Source organism: Protomyctophum bolini, assembly GCF_963924005.1.
Source record: "Protomyctophum bolini genome assembly, chromosome: 7".
Lineage (NCBI taxonomy): Eukaryota > Metazoa > Chordata > Actinopteri > Myctophiformes > Myctophidae > Protomyctophum > Protomyctophum bolini.
The window spans coordinates 48,843,595-48,867,861 of NC_137868.1; the positions used below are offsets into that span (position 1 = coordinate 48,843,595).

The 24,267-nt window shown below is 44.7% G+C and overlaps 2 protein-coding genes across 2 annotated transcripts in view; one reads left to right on the plus strand and one right to left on the minus strand.

Annotated features, from left to right (window-relative positions):
* Positions 1-24,267, plus strand: part of LOC308318779 (uncharacterized protein) — a gene marked incomplete at its 5' end in the record, with an annotated part of 473,522 nt that overhangs the window by 344,496 nt on the left and 104,759 nt on the right. The gene's annotated exons all lie outside the window — the stretch shown is intronic.
* chrnb2 (cholinergic receptor, nicotinic, beta 2) lies at positions 6,810-23,026 on the minus strand (the record flags this gene model as incomplete). Its single annotated transcript, XM_080767825.1, has 7 exons — positions 22,886-23,026; positions 21,148-21,192; positions 19,449-19,558; positions 14,911-15,144; positions 13,536-13,698; positions 9,186-10,010; positions 6,810-6,959 (listed from the first exon to the last, which is right to left on the minus strand). The coding sequence occupies exons 1-7, from the start codon at positions 22,913-22,915 to the stop codon at positions 6,810-6,812; spliced, it is 1,557 nt and encodes a 518-aa protein (XP_080623951.1). The 5' UTR covers positions 22,916-23,026.

A 24,267-nucleotide genomic window follows, 5' to 3' on the forward strand; every position in this document is an offset into this window, starting at 1 on the left:
CAACGACAGCACGACGTGTATCGCTTGAGCACCCAAGCGCAGCGGCAGACGGTGTGCAGGGGAGAGTGGGTGTACAAGTCGCTCGACAACTGTACCGGCGGCGGCGTCGTCACCTACCCAGAGGCCACGCGATGCACGTGCTCCACCTGCCACCCGGCCAGCACCGACTGCGACACTGACTTGCAGGCCAACGACCTGGAAAACTGTTTGACTTGATAACGTTCTATATAAGGAAACCCCCCTGTCGTTCAAACTGGTCGGAAACCTTTAATAAAGACCATTATCATATCATTAGGCCTGACGTCGAAATGTCTTTTTAAAATGTCACTTTTTTTTATTCTGAAAAACCTCATGTTTCTATATCAGTGGTGGTCAATGTTTCATGTCAAGGACCCCGGAATTATATGTAATATGCCGCCGACCCCCATTTGAAAATAATGTTGTTCCAGGGAACCCTCCCAGAAGCAAAGATTTGAGTTAAAAAAATGTTGGCTCTGAAAGGATATATTCAAAGCTTTGCACTACATTTTCACGATTTTTCAGATTTTTAGAATCTGATCTCAGGTCAGAATGGGTTAATCAGACCAGTGTGTGTCCAGTGGAAACCTCATATGAATCTGATCTCAGGTCAGAATGGGTTAAGGTGGATCACCACCCATCACCACCCACCAGGCAAACCAGGTACACTTTTTTGAAAATGTATACCCTCCTTATATAACAATAAGACCTGACGATCATGTTTTAGGGTGGAAAAAAATCACGGCACTCCATCTTTAAAGATATATATAACTTTGGGCTCATTATTTATGAATTGGTCCAGTGAATTTTAACAATTGCACTTCTGACTTCTGACCATCATTACGCTATAGTCTTTGCACACTTTGAACTTATAATAACATGTCATATGACAACATGTTTTACTCGTAGTGCCCCTGACTACCTTAGCCCATTTAGGCCTAAGGCCGACTCTAAAAACGCCTCTAAGGTTTCTGAAAAACTTCAAATATTTATATAGCAGCATCAAAAAAATTACATTTTTGAATACTGTAGGCCTACATACTGTACAGAACCCAAATATGGGTGCCCGGCCTGAGGGGGTAAGATACCAATAGGGGTTCCCGCCCAGAATGGGTTAAGAGTAATGCTAAGTTGATTGTTGTTGTTTTCTCATTCAATATGAGACCAACATACAGTATTAATGTACATCATATCTGAACATTTCTAAACTTACAATGTAAGGACTTTTAAAATCTTTTTAATACTGCAAAAAAAAAAGATAATAAGATTACTGCATCAAATAATCAACAAGCTGTACTATAAAAAAGTAACATTGGCCAAATGGTGAAATATTACCTGCATGAGAAATAGGCAAAAAGAAAAAGACGGTTCACAACGGCTTGCAATCCGGGGCACTGTGCACTTGTAGATCATCACATTTTCACATTATCTATGGACCCGAGGTCCTATACTTAGACGACAGTGTTGTTTTCGTCGACTAAAACTAAGACGAAAAATGTTCGTCGACTACCTTTTTTCACTGACAAAAACTGAATGGAAACTAAATTAAAACTAAGCTATGATGACTAAAACTAAGACTAAACATACTGACAATTTCGTCAACAAATAAAAACTAGACTAAAATGTTAGGAATGGACTAGTGGACAAGAGATCCAGTCATTTTACACTTAGTTGCATGCTGAAAATAGCCGATCTACAAGGTCACAACGCGTCGCAGCGCGACGCGTTGCGAGCTTGTAGATCGGCTATTTTCAGCAAGTGTAAAAACACTCATGGCGGCATCAAGACCCGCCAAAATACATTTTAGTCGACTAAAATCTTATGACATTTAGTCGACTAAAACTAGACTAACACTAAGACATTCCAGGTGACAAAAATGTGACTAAAACTAAATGAAGTTTCAGTCCAAAGACTATGACTAAACTAAAATTGAAATTTGCTGCCAAAAACAACACTGCTAGACGAGCATTTGGAATTGTAGGAGTTGAGGCGTTACATTTATATTGACTATTGATTTGAATTGAATTGTGAAAATAGCCAATCATACAAGCTCACAGCGCTTTGCACTTAGTTGACCAATTTGGTATCAAAAAGGTATTAAACGTCATTAATAGTAACAAATGTGCAGATACCATGTATACACTTATACTGTATGTTGTTTTGTTTACTGTCGAGTGAGAATACAATGTAATGCTGCACATCAAGCTAATCACCCCTCCCCATATTTAGTGAGACCCCCGGCCCCTGGGGGGCCCTGACCTGACCCCCAGTTCGGGAACCACTGCTTTGTACCCTAGGTTAGGGTACAACCAGATAAGCAGCTGGTGATTTATATGTCATTGTGTGTCACAATGTCTAGTTCAATGTTTGTTTTAAAAACGCCATTGACAATGAAGAGAACATGTTTGTTTTTAGTTCAATGTGTTTTAAAAACGCCATTGACAATGAAGAGAACATGTTTGTTTTTAGTTCAATGTTTGTTTTAAAAACGCCATTGACAATGAAGAGAACATGTTTGTTTTTAGTTCAATGTTTGTTTTAAAAAACGCCATTGACAATGAAGGGAACATTTACGTCATCTTGTCCCTAACACAACATTAAATCCCATTGACAATAAAGATAATGTAATGTTTGTTTTGACACCGTTTGTTTTACATCATCGCCTAAACAACATGAGTTAGACTTTAATATATTAGTGCCCCTCACTTCACAGGGGTGGGATTTTTGTTTCTTAGAAAGGCTATAGAACTATCCAGTTTAAAAAAAAAAAAAAAAAAGAACTATCCAGTTAGTAATAACTAGTCCTGTTACTAGTTGCTGCCCTCTAGTGTCTAGAAATGGCTCATTGCAGCTGTGGCTCCCATCAATACTTGAGTCCTGCCAAACTAATTGTGCAATGTGTGTGTGTGTGTGTGTGTGTGTGTGTGTGTGTGTGTGTGTGTGTGTGTGTGTGTGTGTTGCAGCTTGTTGTTGTGCATGCGTGTGTGCGTGCAAGGCAGTAAGGTCATGGTCAAGGTCAAACTTTATTGTCAATATCACAATGTCACAAAAGGCAGGTTAAAACTCGTCGCCACACACGTGTTGAAAACATTGCTCTACACCTTTAGACTGCACTGATTCATATCTGTCATATATCTGTTTTTCAGGCCAAGGACTCGTTAGCTGAGAGAGAGAGAGAGAGAGAGAGAGAGACCCCCCCCACTAGCCACTTACATGTTGTATAAAATGTAGGGGTGCATGGTTATGAAATTATGACCGACGTCCGATCTCCGATTATTTGCAGGGTCAAATCGGTTATATGCTACCGATTGTATCATGCATCTCTAATAAAATTGTGTTGCAGATGAAACCATTTCATAGATTTAATAGGTAGCTTAGATTGTGACAGCGTTATCATCAGTGCATGTTGGATTTGACCACTCAAACCGTCAATACTTTGTGAACTCATGTTGGTGGTCCTTGAAATGAAAGTGTTTTGAGAATCACTTCATAATGCATACAAATTGTACATGAATGCACAATATCAGAGAAGAGAAGAGAAGAGAAGAGAAGAGAGGAGAGGAGAGGAGAGGAGAGAAGAGAAGAGAAGAGAAGAGAAGAGAAGAGAAGAGAAGAGAAGAGAAGAGCCAGAACAAAAGATGTGGATGTGGAACAGAAAGAGCAAAGTGAAACCCAGCTTGGAGGAAATCGTAACAATAGGTAGCATTTGTGCAAATAGTATTAATACACAACACTTTCATTAGTTCAGTTCCCGTTGTTCCACCCGTAAGATACGTTTAACACATTTATGTTATTTTGTTTTCCCCGCGTCAGCAATCTTTGTGACGATGTCGATGAGTGCATAGACGCACTTTCACCTCAACGAAGATTCTTCATGGAAAATGTAATGAATAAACAAAGCTATTTGAGTACAGGCCTATTTCTTTATGTACCGTAGTCATGGTAATATCTCACATTCCACCATCAACATGTCCTGTAAAAAGCATACTGTCACAAGTTCATCACTATACCTACACTTACAGAAGGTTTACCATCAGCCACTGCACTTTTGCCATAACAAGCAGCGGGCTACCAGCTCCGGGGTAGCGCGACTTCCCTTGAACTACAATTCCCAGTAGCTTGTGGGTAGCTTCCCTATTTCACACAATGATGTAGATTTCAAGTAGTTGAGTAATTTCTTTATTTCACCGTGTAGCTGGTAGCTTGGCAAAGGCTAAACATCGCTACATTTCCAGTGGCACATCAACATAAAATAACACAAACGGATGAGTTTGAGTGCAGTTTTGTCCATCACATCAAGGAGATAATTCTATACCTCAGCCTCCACTTGTAGCTTTTCCAGTCAAAACACGTCTCAGCCACATTACCAACCACAAAGTATAGCTTCGAGTTAGCAACGTTTGGTAGCAACTTATAGTGTAGTGAGCTGCTTATTTTGAAAGAGAACATTTTGGTGTCGCTCACTTACTTCTTGAAGAGCTATAGCTACAATAGCTTGCTAAATTTTCTTTGTAGCTTGGCCACTGACGAGCGGCTAACTGTATTACGCTTACCTATACTTACCTATAGCCTCACGTAGCTCAGCGATCATCTGCCTTTGCAATACATATTGCCACAGGCAGATTCAGTCTGGCCCCTCTCAATCGTGAAAGGTCTCGGGCCAAATACTGTACATTTCTCCCTTAGACGTTTCAGTGCCACGTCTCTGCGTACGTGTGTGCGTGCGTGCATATACGTGTGTGTACGGTTGTAATGCACGTAGTGCAGGAACCGTTTGACCCACCGACTTCACATTCGACACACTCGTTCCACACCCCCACAGGGAGTGCAGTGCCGGTATCGGTATCGAGTCGGTCGGACCCACGGTTCTCCAGAACCACCACAAAAGGCTCTGGTCAGGCTCTGCCAGTGAGCCTAATGAGGCCAACTCCTTTCACCTGGGCCAGGCTCTGCCACTGCCAGTGGGCCTAATGAGGCCAAGTCCTTTCACCTGTGCAATATCCAGCCTCTGCCTCAGCCAATTGAGGACGAAGTGGTGGCGAGCCGGCCAGATTTGTCTGGAACCAGGCTATAACCAACCATGGGGCCCAGTATGCAAATACGGGGCGGGACGTTGCAGGATGAAATCTAACACTGAGAGAGACGAGACTAATATCCACGCGAGGCTACTACTGACCTGCTACCGTTTATGTTCTCTGCTCATGCAAAATATGATACCCTCATGGCAACCTATTACATAGAATAATGCCTTTCTCCTACAGTATCTCTCGTGAGCTCATTTTAATATGCCTATAGTTCTTTTTTATGTATTTCATCATTTTCTTGCTTTCAGTCCGTCTCTGTATGCAATATACGATTCATTGTGCCTCAGAGGCTGTGGAGTACAGTTAACATTGCATTCTATTATAGCACTCTGCAACACAACCCCACAATAATAATAATAATAATATTAATAATAATAATAATAATAATAATAATAGCTGTGGGTAAGCCTCTATATGCTATATCATATGCCATAACAAATCGGTTGATTTCAACAGATAAGGACGAAAGAAAAACAACATATGAATAGAACCGCCCTTCCTTCTCTGACGGTGGAGTTTTCAGTAAAGAGCAAGTTCAGCAAAAGACAAAAAACAAAATGTCTTCTCAGTGGTTTTGGGGGCGTGTGTCGGCAGCACGGGGATCGTGCGTGTGCACGGAGCAGTAAGCGCTGGGAGGGCGCAGCGTGTGTTGCTGATTGGTCACGACAAAGTAAAAACCCAGAGAGAGAGAGAGTCCTGTCTCCGTTAAAAAAAAAAAATCGATTCCTGTCAGGGACGATGTGGGCGCTGGGGGCGTGTTCTCTTCTCCGCGTCATCAGTGCCCCATACCCGAGACGGGGGTTGGCCAAAGGGCCTTTCTGTGTGGAGTTTGCATGTTCTCCCCGTGTCCCCTAGGGTAGGTACCCTCACATGTTCTCCCCGTGTCCCCTAGGGTAGGTACCCTCACATGTTCTCCCCGTGTCCCTATAGGGTATAGGTACCCTCACATGTTCTCCCCGTGTCCCCTAGGGTAGGTACCCTCACATGTTCTCCCCGTGTCCCTATAGGGTATAGGTACCCTCACATGTTCTCCCCGTGTCCCCTAGGGTAGGTACCCTCACATGTTCTCCCCGTGTCCCCTAGGGTAGGTACCCGCACATGTTCTGGTCTCTAAACTACCTCCCCCTGACCAGCCGGGGCGCCTGTTGGAGGGGGAAAGGAACTGGTCGGAAACAACGTGTTCCTTCCAAGGCGCTACGTCCGGCCCGGGGAAACTGGTGAAAAGAAGAAGCTTGGACTCCTCGTGCATAGAAGGAAGCATGAGGTCAGTCCGCTGCCCTCCCCAGGTTGGCAGAGGAAGTGTAAGCGCCTAGGATTACATTAGAGAATTGACACTGGGTGAAAAAAAGGGGGAGGCGTGTCCACTAAGCGTCCAGATGTGGTGTGAAGATGGCGTATACGTTGTTTTAATGATCTTGAGAAAAAAAAGTACATCCGCTATGTTCCTGTCAAAAAAAAAGATGTATGAACATATCGTGGACGTGGCATGCCATTCCACCTTCCAAAGTTCTTCTTTCTCTTCCATGTCGTACTTTTCCGTTTTCCGTTTTTGTTTTGCGTTTGTTTTGTTTTCACCCCAACGTATAGTTGCCGGTTTAAAAAAAAAACCCTCCTTTAAAAGCTCCTCCCACTCTCGTGCCGTCCCGCTGTGCTGATTGGTTGGGAGGGAGGGAGGGATGGGCGAGAGGAGGGGCGGGGCGGGGCCTCTCAGCCGGGCGGGGAGATGGTCTTGACGGTGTAGTTCTGGAACAGCGGCTGCAGGAACATGCCCACGGTGCCCGACACGCACACGAACACGAAGATCCACAGGAAGAGCCGGTCGATCACCATGGCGACGTACTTCCAGTCCTCGCTTACCTGTTGGGGGGGGGGGGCATGTCATTATATAGAGGAAAACTTTTAAAAAGAATACCGGAAATAGTAGGCCTAAAACGTCATTTTTTTGTCCGTTTTTCTGAAAAATGCATTTCCAAGTCGTTAATAGTCCAATCAATTCAAAGGGATTTAGTTTTTTTTTTTTTTTTTACGATGCCAGTCAAACACAAAAAATAATGTATTTGTAAGATTACTAACGCGGAGTGCGCAAAACCCGGCGAAACCGTTTATATGTATACTTTAATCAGACAATTGTAACATGCGGTTACGGACATTTGGCTCTTCAAAGTATAAGTGTTACGCGTGATACAACCTCTGCAATACGCTATGGAGGGATTGATTCACGCTGGCGGGAATTGGGCTAAAACGGAATAAACAACTGCACTGCAGACCATAAGAGTTGTGCCGTGTTGTGTGTCAGTAATAGTTACGCATACACTATATAAAGCCCGGACGAGCGGCCCGGAAGACCATTTCCAAATCATTTTCCCCATAGACGTTTCATAAAGTATTCATCTAAAGACCTTTACGCCTTGGACAAAGCCAACTCCGATCGGATCGTGACAACTCATGGCAACAAACGGGTCGAACAAATAACTATAAAGAAGAAAAAAAGGGCACTGCACACACACATTTTTTTCTAATTATTTGTTCGGCCCCAGAGAAATGTTTGTTGTCATGACTTGTCACGATCCGAGTTGGCTTTGTCCGAGGCTTACAGATGGAGTTTCCACCCTAAAACATGATCATCAGGTCTTATTGTTATATAAGGAGGAGATTTTTTTTTTTTTTAAAGATACAGTATTTGTTAAAGCGGGACTGACACGCCCCTCGGGAAGCTATTAAGGCTATTAACGCTAGCATCTAGATTGTGACGTACTTACGGGCCAGCTCAATTTGACCAATAAAATTGATCTTGTATCTGGGCTAAATGGCAGAGCGGCTCTGGGCTCTGCGAGTTAGCGTTCCTGGTGGCTATCAACTCATGCTAGTGGTTTTGAGGTCACTTTTAGCTTCATAGCTGGGTAAAAGTTTGGTGGAAAAATAATTTTTTTGCTCTAAAATCTTCGTTAGAATGATATTGGGTTGACGTGTAAGTTTTAGGGAAAACTGTTGCATAATCGCAATTTCGCGTGACGGGTTCCATCGTACCTATCTTGTCTATCTGTCCCCCCCCCCGCTGACACGCCCTCAGCCGGCTAAGTGCTGAACAGGGCTCACGGAGCCCTGGAGCTTCACGTAACGTTACCACTGCCTGTGACTACTCTAGCAAAACTGCGCCGGCCTAACCTGAGTCCACCCCTCTCTCTCTCTCTCTCTCTCTCTCTCTCTCTCACACACACACACACACACACACACACACACACACTCTCTCTCTCTCTCTCTCTCTCTCTCTCTCTCTCGCACACACGGGGGACTTCGCAGCCGGTGTGTGGTGGGCTTCAGACGGACTAGTCACGCGAAATTGCGATTATGCAACAGTTCAGTTCAGTTCAGTGCAACAACTCAATGTCATTGTAAGGAAGATTTTCGAGCAATAAAATAATTTTTTTTATTATACTTTCACCTAGTATGACGCAAAAGGTTACCTCAAAACTATTAGCCTTTAGTGCGCTAGCCACTCAGCTCGGCTAGATGCTAGGTCACGTCAGAGCCTGAGATATAGTCACGTGTCGTTTGAAATTGTTTTCATTCAGACCACGTGATGTACCTTATCAGCAATGTTAATCTCGGGCTGTGACACTCCCCCTTTAAAATGTTGTTTTTATGTGGGCACCGCCCACCAGTTCATTAAGTATGCCTGGTTTGCCTGGTGGGTTGTGATCCACCTGAACTGAAGCCGCACCCACAGCTGTAGTTGTATGATATAGGGGGAGGGGTTAGGGGAGGGGCTTATAAGGTATTGTCACTATATTACTGTTTATTTCATTGGCCAAGGAAGGGTTCACCCTGCAGGAAGATACCCTAAATACAAAGTGAATACACCATTGCACATAAAAAAGACTCCAGGGTGTCTAATGATGTTCTGTCACCTCACAGACACATGAAAAACTGGAAAAAATACAAAAATCGTGGCACTCCAAAAATGAATGGGAAATTGTTTTCCGGGCCGCTCGTCGTCCGCCATGGAAGGGGGACTGCCACCGCTCTATAGTCGGGCATGAACCATTCAAACAAAAATGGCCGACCACCGACATCACCACTCACACTCTGGTCGTCGTCCTCGCTCTTCATGTGGTTGGCGATGAAGCGCACGCCGTCCACCGCCTCCTCGAACCCGGGACAGGTGTGTCCCAGCAGGGCCGAGGTCAGCGCTCCCTGGCCCCCTCCTCCTCCACCGCCACCACCACCACCAGCTCCTCCTCCCTGCTGTTGCTGCTTCCCCCGGGAGGAGGCCGACGACCCGCCCTCCCTGCCCTCCCTCAGGCCGTTCAGACCCTCCGTGGACCCCCCACCGCCTCCTCCTCCGTCACCTCCCAGCTCTGCTCCCAGCTGCTTCAGCGAGGCCCGGTTCACGTAGCAGGTGCACGGCTCGCCGCTGTCCTTGTTCCCGAACAACGCTCCTCCTCCTCCTCCCGCGCCACCGCCTCCGTTCCCTCCCACGCCTCCTCCCAGCCCCAGCCCCACCATCAGCCCCCCCACCTCCCCGCCGCCGCCGCCGCTCCTCCCCGCCACGCCGTCGCGCTGCTCCTGCAGCCTCCGCCGCTGGCGCAGCCGCTGGCGCTCGCTGCTGTTGCGCGGCTGGCGCATGAAGAGCAGCGTGGGCAGCTTGTCGAGGAACACCAGCTTGACCCACGGCGGCATGGTGTGCGTGGTGGGCGAGCGGTGGTGCACGTTGAGCACGCACACGCTGGTGACGATGCTGAAGGTCACCAGCACCATGGTGAACATCAGGTACTTGCCCACCAGCGGCACGTCGAGCGACGTGGGCGGCACGATCTTGGAGATGAGCAGCAGGAAGACGGTGAGCGCCAGCAGCACCGAGATGCACAGCGTCATCTTCTCGCCGCAGTCGGAGGGCAGGTAGAACACCTGGAGCCGGGGGGAGGGAGGGAGGGAGGGGAAAGAATATATTATTCATTCTTGCGCCACATTTTCACGATTTTTCAAAAATAGCAGACCTTTACAATATTAATATTCATATTTTTCAATAGCTAACGTATAACACAATGCTTAAGCAGCTAGTCGACTATTAAACTAGTCGACTGGTAAAACCACTAGTCCAGGGGTCTGCAACCTTTTTTAAATTAAGTGCCATGTTTGTATTTTCTAGATCGTCAGTGTGCCATATCAACATTAATTATTTTTAATGACACCACGTCAAAAAGTCCAACATGTTTTGCTTGTCCACAAATATAAAGTTTTTCCTTATTTTTAAATATTTTCTTTCACGTTGTTATAATGATCATTATACTCGGGGCAATAACAGAGTGTGGAATGTGGAATGCAGGATGTAATTTACACACAAATGTGAGGGAATTTGACTCATTTTTTTAAATAGTTCATTTAAAAACAAAAATACTCTCTCACACACTTGCCAGTGTGCCAGTGATCACCCTCCTTTGTGCCAATGTTGGCACTGTTGCCTAAGGTTGCCTACCCCTGCACTAGTCGACCTTGTTGGTATAGGCCTACTAGTTGACTAGTTCATAAAAAAGGGAAAGGGATCAAAGCAACTCACAAGGATGGCCACTTTTACACAGAGAGTAAAGCAAAAGTACTCATATTGCAGAATGTCCCATTTCACAAGTTCAAAATGTGTACAAAAATCTATTGAAAATAGCAGATCTACAAGCTCACAATGTGTCGCGTAGCTATTTTCAAATGGCCGAAATGTATAGGGTTGAAGTGGTTAATGTATGTTTGCTAATCAAAATGTAAAATCTACAAAGTAACTAGTAACTAAAGTTTTCAAATAATTGTAGTGGAGACAAATGTATACGTCTCTGAGATGTAGTGGAGTAGAAGTAAAAGTATACTGGAAATTGTAAAGTAAGTAAAGTGCAAATACCTCAAAATTGTACTTAAGTACACTACTCTATTACTTAGTTACTTTCCACCACTGCTATATTCTGTCCATATGGGGTTACCCAATACCGCCCCCAGCTGGCAAAGTCACGTTAGCTACAACTCGGATCTCGCCTCCCATGTCAAGCTGGCCCCTACCATTGAGACTTTTAACCCTGTAAGACCCGGATATATCTCTACTTGCAAATAAGAGATCTTTCAGAATAATAAATACAATTCTAATGATCACAAAAAAACAGTTATTTTACTTACTTTTATCAGGGTTAAAGCCTTAAGACCCACCTTAACGCATGTCTGTGTTTGTGCAGTTTTTTTTCTATTTTAGCTTTTAACTTTCTGCACAGCACTTTGTGATAAACCCCCAAGTTGTGAAATGTGCTATATAAATAAAGTGGATTGGATTGGATTGGACAGGACAGGGCTGTTGGTTCTATGTAGAGGGTATGTGCGTGACATCATCATCAAACCAGGAAGTTATGCGGGAACGCCCACTGAGTGGCAAATAACTACTTTCCTGGCCTCGACAGCCCATGCATCCAAACAGAAAAGTCCTATCTGATTGCATTAAACAACGTTAAACAATGTTAAGCTCACTTTGCATGTTGCTTTGCCACTCGATGGGCCATTCACTTTAAGCATGCGCATACCCTCTACACCGAACTTCGCTACGCTCAAGACTGCGCGGTGTCTCCCGTGGCTCAAGTTGGGTAGAGACGGCAATTGCAATTCCGTGCTAGTTCACCATGTTTGTGTGAGACTGAGTATAGAGAGTATGCACATGCATGATTTTCCCATCAGGTCACGCCCCCCTCATCTAGACTGAGTGGCGAAACATTGAGCAGCATTGGAGTGTTGGAGTTTGGAAGCGCTCGTTGGAAATCACTCAACCGTCCGGCGTACCACCTGTTTCTAAATGTCACATAATGCAGGAGGCAGCAAAATGTTGTGTTATTGAAAACAAGCACTTCCAAACTCTGACACTTGGGAAAAATGATCAAACGCAGGGCATTTCTTGACAGAAAGTAGCTCATAACGTTTCTATGGTGGCTTTGTATGAACTGTTATATGAACTTGCAGATAGAAAGAGGATAATTCAAGCTTTTCGTACAGCTGCAATGTTGGTGAGTTTGACATTGCTTAATGCAATCAGACAGGACTTTTCTGTTTGGATGAATGGGCTGTCAATTAAGGCCAGAAAGTAGTTTTTTTGCCACTCAGTGGGCGTTCCCGCATAACTTCCAGGTACGATGATGTCATGCGCATACCCTCTATAGAGAAGAAGGTCAACTCGCCAGGATGGCCAGTGAGGTGATGAGCACACAGGGATCAATACATTTCTCTTCATGTGACCGCCACGCTCTGACTGTACGGTAGGTGCGCTACCCATTCAAAACATATCAAATAAATAACAGTAGTGTGTCGCACACACACCGAGACTTCAGTACAAATTGTTTATTTCCTCCTTTCCTTCTCTTTCCCCTCCCCCTCCCCCCTCTCTTTTAATTTATTTACTTATTTTTTCTTTTCTTTTTGTATTTTTGTCATTTTTCCCTTCTCCAGTGTTGTCTCTGCATTGGGGAAGAGTGGGTGGGCATAGTGGGTGGACGGGAGGAAAATGCCTATTCCTATGTATTAACAAATGTATATTATGCTGACATGAACAAGGACCCCACGTGGGAGAGGAAAAAATGTAAAAAACCCAATAAAAATGTGTTTATTTCATATTTGAACAGGGACAAACGTTCCGGCTATCCAGCCTTCATCGGTGTGGAGAGTGACTGAATGTAGGTTCCTTTGACATAGTGCAGGTGCACAAAATTACCCCTAATCTTTATTGCACAGTCCCAATCTGTGATTACCCACCCGGGTGTGATGTGAGGTGATTAGCGGTGATTTTGTGCATCTGCACTGTGTCACCGCTCCTTTAAAAGGAACCTAAATACACTCCACACTGATGAAAATGAAATAAATGTTTTGAACTGAAGTCTTGGTGTGTGCGACCCATGACTACCCGTTATTAATTTTAATAATGAATTGCATTTTTATAGCGCTTTTCCAAGTGCTCAAAGTGCTCTACAATGGTTCATTCATTCATTCATACATTGGGAGGTGGAAGTGGCGAACAGTCGACGCCAGCGTCCTCACTTCCCACATTCACACACCGACGGTGGCAATTAAGGCTCATACATAGTCTGGATTTTAGGTGGTTAGGTGACCACCGAACTACAACATGACGTCACGAGCCGCGGTGAAGAGCAAACCACCGCCACCGCTCCAGCCCTTCTCTCTGTTTTTACTCACCACCGCTCAACGTTATTTCAGCTCCGGTGCGGTGGTCACCTCACCACCGAAAATCCAGACTATGAATAGGCCTTCACACCGACCGACTCATTGGAGGCAATGTAGGGTTTAGTGTCTTACACCGGGATCTACTCACCAGGATGGCCAGTGAGGTGATGAGCACACACAGGGATCTATAATCACCAGGATGGCCAGTGAGGTGATGAGCACACACAGGGATCTACTCACCAGGATGGCCAGTGAGGTGATGAGCACACAGGGGATGATCAGGTTGATGGTGTAGAACAGTGGCTTGCGGCGGATGATGAAGTCGTACGTGATGTCCACGTAGGTGGGGTCGGCCGGGTTCTCGTTGCGCCGGCCCGGCAGCGCGATGATGTCCCACTCGCCGCTGGCGGGAGAGCGAGAAGGAGGGGGGGGTGTCACGTGGTTCAAGTTATATAAAGGCATCCTATGTGTAACTTTTTTTTTAATATATATTTTTTCATCCCACGATTTTGTAACCCATTTTTCACCCCTGTGTCAATCATCTAATGTGATCCACCCTCCACCAACCTAGTCCCCCATATATGGGGGACAAGGGGAGAGCAACGGACTTGAACTCATGCTTCCTTCATGCCTGAGTGTCCAAGTTGCTCCTTTACACCTGCCAGGGGTGAGTTTCCCTGGTTGGACGTAGCGCGTGGAAGGAACACGTTATTCCAACCAGTTCCTTTCCCCTCCATCAGGCGCCCCGGCTGGCCAGGGGGAGGCAGTTTAGTGACCAGGATTACTGCATGTTTTTTGTGAGGGTACCTACCCTAGGGGACACAGGGAGAACATGCAAACTCCACACAGAAAGGCCCTTTCACCAACCCCGCCTTCGGGTATGGGCACTGATGACGCGGAGGAGGAAACACGCCGCCAGCGCCCACAGCGTCCCGAGCGGGAATCGAACCCAGGACCTTCTAGCTGTGAGGCGACAGCACTACCAACTGTGCCACCGTGCCCTCATCCTATGTGTAACTCTTATAAAAATGTATAGCCGCCGCTGCACACTATTCTATTCCAATGCCAAAGTTTTATCGTGGACACAGAGATGTCTGGAGAAGGCAGAAAAGCTCGTATAGCGCGGCACGATCTGCTATTTTTCAATAGCTTGAGTATTAACACAATGCTTAAAACACCAAAAGGGGTTCCCGTCCAAAATGGGTTAAAGTAGGCCTAGTTAAAGCTGCTATAAAGCAATAATACTGTACAGTATGTAAAAAAAAATGTATTTTTGTTTTTTGGTAGTCAGACAGCCAGCAATGGGTAGAACGCCTCCAAAAAACTGTATAGTCTCTGTGACCAGAAGCTTTGTCATTGGTCGATTTTGCCTGTCTACTTCCTGATTGGTTAGTCATTGCGACCGGGTTTTTTTCCCGACCAATGACAAAGCTTCTATAGGAACTTCTTTGAATGCAGATTGCGGCCCCTAGATGTGTCACAGAGAGCGTTCTACCCTCTAAAAAAGGTCATTCAAATGTTGACATAATTATTATTGCTTATGCGCAGCTTTAAAAGTTAAAGTGACACAGATGCGCGGTCCAGGTCTGAATGGCGTTTAGGCGTTACTACTGACCTGGGCGTGAAGTCGTCCATGGAGGCCATGTCGGCGCGCAGCACCAGGTCGATCTCGGTGCGGTCGTAGGTCCAGGAGCGGAAGCGCAGCGTGCAGTTCTGCTGGTCGAAGGGGAAGTGCTTCACCTCGATCTTGCACGCCGACTTGTAGATGGCCGGCGGGAGCCAGAAGATGCTGCCGTCGTACGACACCACGGCATTGGAGTAGAAGGACACCTCGTACATGCCGTCAGCACTGGGGGGAGAGAGAGAGAGAGACAGGGGAGAGGCGAGAGAGAGAGAGAGAGAGAGAGACAGGGGAGAGAAATATGAGGGTATTATTGCGAACGCAGTGATTGCGAACGCAGTGAGCACTTACTATGAGACCTAGCAGATCATGTCTGTCTGTGTGTGTGTCTGTCTGTCCCGTTTTTGTGCCCATATATGGAGCTGAGTGATTACGTCACCATGACTCAGCCATAACCATATAAGGAGTCCCCAAAGCAGCTATACGTCCAAAACCCAAATATGTACGAGCTGCGTTCGCTTCCCGTGTTTGCGCGTCTTACTGGTAGTGTTGCTACATCGTCTCGGTATCTGTAACTGAAAAGGAAACGAATAACCATAAAACATAAAACATCTTATGTATTTATTCAAAAATCGTACAAGATTTTTTTCCGTCACAAACTGACCCTGGAAGAAGTACATGGATCCTGCCTCCTCCAAACAGTAAGACACTGACTGCAACTTTTCAACTTGTCCACAACTACTACTAACTATAATCAACATCACGATAATGGGAGGACGATATGATTATATTGCGGCGATACATATCGCGATGTCCAAAACTGTTGCTTTTCAAGATTCTATAAGTCAAAGCTTATGGATCTGCTATACTTTTGACGCTTTTGTTTGAAAAACAAGATGGAGATTTCTCTTCTCTGCCCAACAGCAACAACACAGTACGTATACCAGTAAGACGCGCTGAGGGTGAGAAGAGAACCCTAACCCGTACACGCATTCCGCCTGGGTGACATCAGACTGCTGGGCAAGCGCTGGCGCTTTGGCATGTCAGATCAACATAATGGAATGAATTCTGTACCGGCCCATATATGGAGCGTGTCTTGAGTGTACAGGGGTTTGATGAGGTCAGATCAACATAATGGAATGTTAGAACAGCTATAGGTCAGCTCCATATATGGAGATCTAAGGGCGTCAGCTGTCTTGAGTGTACAGGCTTTGATGAGGTCTGTGGTTGTAATGTATGTATATACGAATCCATAGGCCAGACGTAGGCAATCGATACCGAGGTGTCAAGATGTGCTCCATTTGACACCTCAGCTATGGCTGCGCCCAGGGCACGGAGGGCCAATGGAATTGAATGCTGCCCTCACACAGAACACATCCCAGGGCAAATAGGTCTGCACCCCAATGTGGATTCTTAGTGTGACACCTCATCTATGGCTGCGCCCAGGGCTCCCCAACGTCAGTGGTTCTCAACCAGTGGTCCGGGGACCACCAGTGGTCCTTGAGGGAGATTCCAGGTGGCCCCCAGCTAAGTGATGGAGAGCTGGTATAACCAAATGGACCCTTAAATATGTCTTTAACTCTTGAGAGAGTAAAAGGAAACCAAATGGACCCGTATATATGTTATTAAAGTATTGGTAAAAATCTGCATCAGTTCATTTACAAAGTCTACACAATACCCCTGGCCTACCACATCAATACAGCATGGAATTGTGGACACCTTATCTCTGTTTTGAGTCTGAGAGGCTAAATCTCATCAAATGTGACTCGTTTTGATAGAGACTTTTTCCCCCCCAAAATGAGTTAATAGCGCAGGAAAACTCTTCACATACTAATGTCACAGCTGAAATCAACATGTACATATGAAATAAATGCTTAAACATGGTATAGGTGTAATGTTATAAAGACCACAGAAGTGAACCTTTCAAGCCTGTTTTCTCAACTCGCTGTTTCTCTGCAAGACATTAGCCTACTCTATAAGCCATATCTCCCAAAACGGGTGGGTCAAACTGAACAACCAATATGTCAATTTGAAGCTATATGATTCCCATGTTGGGCGGGAACCTCTTTTGGTGTTTTAAACATTATGTTATAATTTAGCTATTGAAAAATAGCAGATCTACAAGCTCATAGCACGGCACCGAGTGACGCGCTACGAGCTTGTAGGTCTGCTATTTTTGAAAAATCATGAAAATGTGGAGCAAATCTTTGAATATATATTCTTTCAGTTTTTGACTCAAATCTTTGCTCAGGCCTAAATGGCTTAACCCATTCTGACCGGGAACCCATTTTGGTGTTAGAATCATGTTATGCTTTAGCTATTGAAAAATAGCAGATCTACAAGCTCATAGCGTGCCACCGAGTGGCGCGCTAAGAGCTGTAGGTCTGCTATTTTTTGAAAAATCGAAGAACGACTGACATTTTTTACAATCTGATCTCAGGTCAGAATGGGTTATAATCAGACCAGTGTGTGTCCAGCAGTGGAAACCTCGTATGAATCTGATCTCAGGTCAGAATGGCTTAATAGCCTCGGACAGAAACGGTCACAAATGGTGGTCCTTGACTCAAATGGCGAATAAATAAATAATGCATGCGGGCCTTGATATGAAAAGGGTTGAAAACCCCACTGGTCTATGAGGTGTTAGAGTGCCAGCGACAGGAACACGAGCGGGGGCCGTGTCAGCAACGTCTCGCTGAGACAAGCTCGCAATTAATGTTATTGCCTCCAGCTGTGTGTAGCCGTCAAAATGTCTGCTGCCTGTGAAAAGCTAGGGCTCTCTGTGCTGGACAAGCTCCAGGTCTTTGTGCTTTTAACAGCCTGGCGCCCGTCCAGTCCAGAGTCTCCGACCCTGCGCGCCGTGAGTGATGAGAGGACGAGTCACGCTGTCTGTCCGTCCGTCCGTCTGTCTGTCTGCGACATTGGGCTCTCAGGGAAAGTGGCTATCAGACAGACTATGACCTCATCCGTCATCGTCTACGCTACAGCATGACAGCTTTGGCTCCCAAAATGTTTAGCTCAAGAACCCAAAGGATGGAATTAGATCAAACTAGTGAAAATTGCAAATCTGCAAATCTGCAAGATCACATTTATTATTATTATTATTATTGTTCATCTTTTCCTTTTTGGATCCGTAGCCACTGGCACTGCCTATAGTCTGTCCATCTGTACCTGCCTGCCTGATGCCTGTCACCATGTGCTTGTTTCTAGAATGCTACAGATTTGTTTTTCTTCACCTCATGCAGAAACTTGCGTCTTTGTCTATGATTAAATATAAACGAGAAGCCAACCTGTCCGGATTTTGACGTTTGCGCAGTAGCAACACACACAGACAGTACTGGTGTGTGGTGCACAAAGTGTGTTGCGCTTAATTGTTCTGAACCAACGCTGTCCTCAACAACTTGTTCAGGAGAACAATACGTTGTTCAGGAGGACATTGGAATGAAAGCAGCCGATCCTCCTGGCGAACACGCAACACTAGAGCTAATACTGAAGCTACAGTAACTAAACACAACGTCGTTCTGCAGCGTGACTCCCCGACTCTTCCTGCTCCTTCTCTCCTCCTCCACACACTCATAATAACACGGTGCTCTAGGTGCGCGATCGTTTCTCAGTGGTCGAGTCAACGCAACGGAGGTGTGTGCAAATGGGCGTGCGTGTGAAATTTGAGTGGCAGGTTCTATAGGTTTGCTCTTGAGTCTTAAAATGACGGTGGCTCCAAACGGATCGCCACCGTTTTGGTCATTATCTCTGGAACGCAAGTTTAAAGCTTGTTGGATACATGAAATTGAGGACATTTGATTGGCCGGAAGTGGCCCGCGGGCCGGAGTTTGAGTATCACTGGGTTAGGGTATAGGGACTGACTTGTTGTAGAGGACCACATAGGGGTTAGGGTAGCTCTGGCCCATAGCCTTCTACTGCTTCGTTTCTGCCCTGCAGTAAGGCTATGTGACTTTCCGTTTTAAATCTCAAATCTCAGTCTCTCCTCTTTGGTGGAAATCTCACGAACGTTTGACCTACTCACCAATATTAAGACGGGTTGTGTCAATAGAAAGCCTACTTTCCTTAGTGGACGCACGTAGTGGAGTCCCCCACCACACGTATAAACGGTACTTTTTGGCCAGAAAGGGATTTTTTTTCACCGGAGGAAAAATATTCTCTATGAGGCAGTTCTCTGCGGAATATCGGTAGAGGGCGCAGCGGAGTAACTAAAAGTATTTTTTTATATGTGTGGTGGGGGGCTCAGAGTGCGTCCACTAAGGAAAGTAGGCTTTCTATTGACACAACCCGCCTTAATATTGGTGAGTAGGTCAAACGTTCGTGAAATTTCCACAAAAGAGGAGAGGCTGGTCTGATTTTCGATTTGAGATTTAAAACGGAAAGTCACATAGCCTTACTGCAGGGCAGAATCGAAGCAGTAGAAGGCTATGGAACAGAGCTAGGGGTTAGGGTATAGGGACTGACTTGTTGTAGAGGACCACATCGGGGTTAGGGTATAGGGGTTAGGGTATAGGGGTTAGGGTATAGGGACTGACTTGTTGTAGAGGACCACGTCGGGGAGCCAGATGTGTTTGGACGGCAGCCTGACCTTCATCATCCCATCAAACTCCTCGGGCACCCACGTCAGCCGGTAGTCCTGCCACTCCTGCACGCGCAGTACCAGGGGACCAATCAAAACACACACACGGTTATCACCCTGCACGTACCGGGGACCAATCACAACACACAGAGTTATCACCACCCGACGACCACCAGGTGGAGAAACGGAGGAACATGCACGGGCAACTGGCGGCCCCGGGGGGGCCTGTCAAGCCCCCCCAGTGTGGCTCTCCGGCGTTGAAGCGCTCGGCCCTAGTGGTTGGAGCGTGAACTGCAGGCTGACCCGTGGATTCATGACGAGGAAACCCTGTGCAGCTGGGCTTTAATTAACATTGAGCGCTCGGTTGCACTTCCGCATTTGACCACCAAAATGTGGTGAGGGCCACATGCGGCCCTCACCGTCACTTAATACGGCCCGCGGGTTAATATCACAGTACTCTGATATGTTATTGATTTCAGCTTAGATATTATTGATTAGTAGCTTAATGCCTATAGTATTCAAATGTTTTGTCTTTTTTTTTTTGTCCAATGTATTTTTATTTTAGTTTATAAAGTTAACATAAGTACAATAAGAAAATGCATTTGAGATGTGATGAAACATTTACTTTTCAGGATTCCAATTCAAAAATAGCAAAACAATAGTTTAGGATTCCAATTCAACAATAGCAAAAAAATGACAGATCTACAAGCTCAAAATGCGTCGCAGTGCGACGTGTTTTGAGCTTGAAGATCTGCCATGTGTTTTCTACTTTCGTGTGACATGGTAATATCGAATGACAAAGTAGGGTATTCATTTACAAAAAAGCTAATACAGAGATACAGTAAGAGGTTATCTTCCCCGACAGTATATATATATTGTATATATTGTATAATGAGTGAGTTTGAAAACATAGTGGGCCCTCTCCACTGTCAAAGTTGCCCACCCCTGCCTTATATAGAGCACTTTTTGTGTTTTGTTTTTCTTTTTACTAATTATTTGGTCGGCTCAAATCATTGTGTTTAAACGTCATGAAAGAGGGGCATTCATGACTGTCAAACGGATCATTTGGAGTCAGAATTTCTTCCTGATAACAGCAGGTGGTGCTGTTTCCCCATGTTCTCCAAATGAAAACACAGCACCATGCTGTAGCTTTTCACCAGTACAATGCACTATTTAAAGCTGCTGTAGTTTCTCTGATAATAATAATGATAATAACAATAACAACAACAACAATAATAACAATAACAACAATAATAATAAACTATCTTTCACACTTTTCCTTTAGGATTCTAACGATTCCGGTTCCTTAATCATTCCCTCTTTAACGGCCCCAGTCCTAAACGGTTCCCTTTATATGGTTCCTACAGGGGGTTCCAAATGGACCCTTACAGGTGTGTACATCTGAGAGTGTAACACATGGAACCAATTGGACCCTTACAGGTCTTTAACTCTGAGAGTGTACTCAACCAAATGGACGGTTGAAGGTCCCTGGCATATGTTTTCAAATGCCTAATAAGTGTCAATTTGGGGGTCCTTGACTTCTCACTTTCAATATGACTGAATATCTCTCTCTCTCTCTCTCTCTCTCTCTCTCTCTCTCTCTCTCTCTCTCTCTCTCTCTCTCAGTATAGTGGGTCATGTGGGGTGAATCTCACCTGAGTCAGCCAAACATTGGTCGTCATCACCTGCTCTCTCTCGTGCTGCAGGGCGGGGACACACACGCACATACATTTTAGGATAGTGATTTTATGCACTACTAAACTTTAATACAACCTCCAACCTCCCGCTGTACATGATTTATCGATGCTTTTTTATATGTATTTTTATGTATTTTTTATGAAAATGTCCTAACACTCCTATGTCGTGATTGCTGATAGTTGGCAGAGTTAACCCAAATTCTGGACGGGAACCCCTTTTGGTGTTTTAAGCATTATGTTATACTTTAGCTATTGAAAAATAGCAGATCTACAAGCTCGTAGCGCGGCATCGAGTGCCACGCTACGAGCTTGTAGGTCTGCTAGCTTGTAGGTTTGCTATTTTAGAAAAAATCGTGAAAATGCGGCGCAAATCTTTGAATATAGATTATTTCAGAGCGAACGTTTTTAACTCAAATCCTTGCAACATATTTTCAGATGGGGGTCGGCGGGCAAATTACATATAATTTTTGGGGTCGTTGACATGAAATATTGATACAGAAATATACTGTAGCTATTTCAGAAAACTTATTTCGTCTTATTTCGACGTCAGGCCGGTAATTCCCATCCAGACTTGGGTCAGCTCTGTCCGCATCTCTCCACCAGGTCAGAGGTAGCGATGTCAATTATCAATTCATTCATTAATTGATAACCTTATCGCTCGATTAACAGGTTATAGTTGATGAGCTGCGTTTTATTTATTGATCTGAGAACATAAAAATGTACATTTCACTGATATACAGAAAGAATACAAAAAAAAATATTAATTTGACCATTTGTGATACAGAGCCAGGCAGTGGCATCTTTGTATGAGAAATGTAAAAGTGCACACTGTCTTATCTGTCACAACACCAAAGCAGAGATGTTTCTGTGGCTACCAAGGTTTTTTTTAACCGGCCCACATGTTCGTTCCTCGGCCACGTGCACGTGCGACGACAGAATTACATTAATTGAAAACCGCCCAATGACAGAACCACAGTATTAACTCTTAAGTTGAATTGAACTTAACGATCAATTAATCAATTAACGATTAACTACTAACATGCCTATTCAGAGGAGCTATAGAGAACCGATGTCTGACGTCAATATTGCTAGAGGGCGCAAATCCACGAGTTCATGTACTTTTTAATTGCATTGTAATTCCCATAGTATAGACAGAGAGAAAACGCTATTGTTGCCGCTACTGAATTAGTTACATTTTCGCTAGAAACAGACTGTATCATAATGAGTGACTGGCTGTCGCAAACGATACAGAGACACCTCCCTGACAATAACGCAGAGACAGCTTGTTCATTTTTGAACGCTTATATGAAACGATTTTAAGATGACCCCGTGTTACTCTCCATAGATAAATGTCTTCCGTGAACCCGGGCAGAACCAGCCGGGATGAGCGAGTGACGTCAGGACTTCGGCGCTCCACATTCTGCTCTTGAACTTTGACCTTGAATGTTTGTGTGATGTTACTCTAACAGGAAAAACGACGACAGCATCCTCGAAATGTCACAGTGTGTGTAATGTAACATAAATAAACAAACAAACGTGTTGTAGTGTTATAAAAAAAAGTGTTTGCCTATATACTTTTGCCCAAAAAGTTCCCAACGCGTGTGTGTGTGTGTGTGTGTGTGTGTGTGTGTGTGTGTGTGGCTGCGTGCGTGCGTGCACACACACGTGCGCGCACGTCTGCGTTCCTTATACTCACCACACTGATGAGCTGCGCTAACGAGACCATCAGCTGCACCGTCACCAGCTCGCTGCCATTGGTGGCGGGGCGGATCAGTTTGTTGTAGTGGGCGGGGTTAAGGAGGTGTTCCACCAATCGCTCCTCCGTGTCGGCGCCGAGGCTGCCTGGAGGTGAAACGTTATTGGTTTTAGACCGGCTTGGCATTTTCAGACTTTTCTTTTTTTTTTTGGGGGGGGGGGGGGGTGTTTGTGTAAAATATTCTGGGCCAGGAACCCCTGCATGAGAGAATTGAGCAATATTACACGAGAGGGTGTGGTTTAATGTGATAATCCGCAAGCATCACTGAATATATATATATATATATATATATATATATATATATATATATATATATATATATATATATAATATTGAAATTATACAACAGTTACCCTTAAAACATAATTTTTTTAATCACAGATGTAGTCACTACGACCACACATGTCCCAAGAAACTAGCTAACCATAGCCACCGAGTTTGCTGCGCTCTGGGAAATAAGAGCAGCTGAACTATTTGTTTTGATTATAAGTGGAGTTTGAACCACGGTTTGAACCACGGCTAGAAGGCTGTTTCAACCAATCAGATTGCTTCCTCGAAACGACCTGTTGTATAATATCTGTTAAACATTTGCATGAGACAGGATAGTTGTCTTCTGAAAAATGGATGTCCACAAGACAACCTGAACAGTGGTTCACAAACTTTGTCATGTCAAGGACCCCCAAATGAACACTCATTTTCCCGTGGACCCCCATTAGAAAATATATGCCAAGGAGCCCCATAAGAGCAGTGAATTTCAACCATTTTCATTTCAAGGACCCCCAGTTTGACATGCGTTAGGCTACGGACATGCAGACCTCAACTAATGGGATTTCTATCTCTGACTGGGACCCAATTTATAATGTAAAATCAAAGTTAATTTAACTCTGAGAGTGTACAAATGTCTCCGACGGGTGGCTGGCATCTCCCTTTAGAGATTAGCCTGGGCACCATTTCATTTCGGTATATGATCCGGGACGGGAGCGGATGATATTGTTACGTCATGTTGTAGTATTGTTTTGTAGTCGACAGACAGGAACAACAGGCGGCGGCAACTTCCTTTTCCTTCTCAATAAAAGCTACATGCTACTAGAGCTTTTATTGAGAGGGAAAAGGAAGTTGCTGCCGCCTGTTGTTCCTGTCTGTCGACTACAAAACAATACTACAACATGACGTAACAATTGTTCCTGTCGCTTTTGTGTTGTGTATTTCGATAATGTTTGAAGGCAGCATAATCCGTATAATATCGGAATATTTGCGAATAATCGGACATCGGATATCGGTCATCATTTCATAATTGTTTTTCATAATTGTAATTACAATTT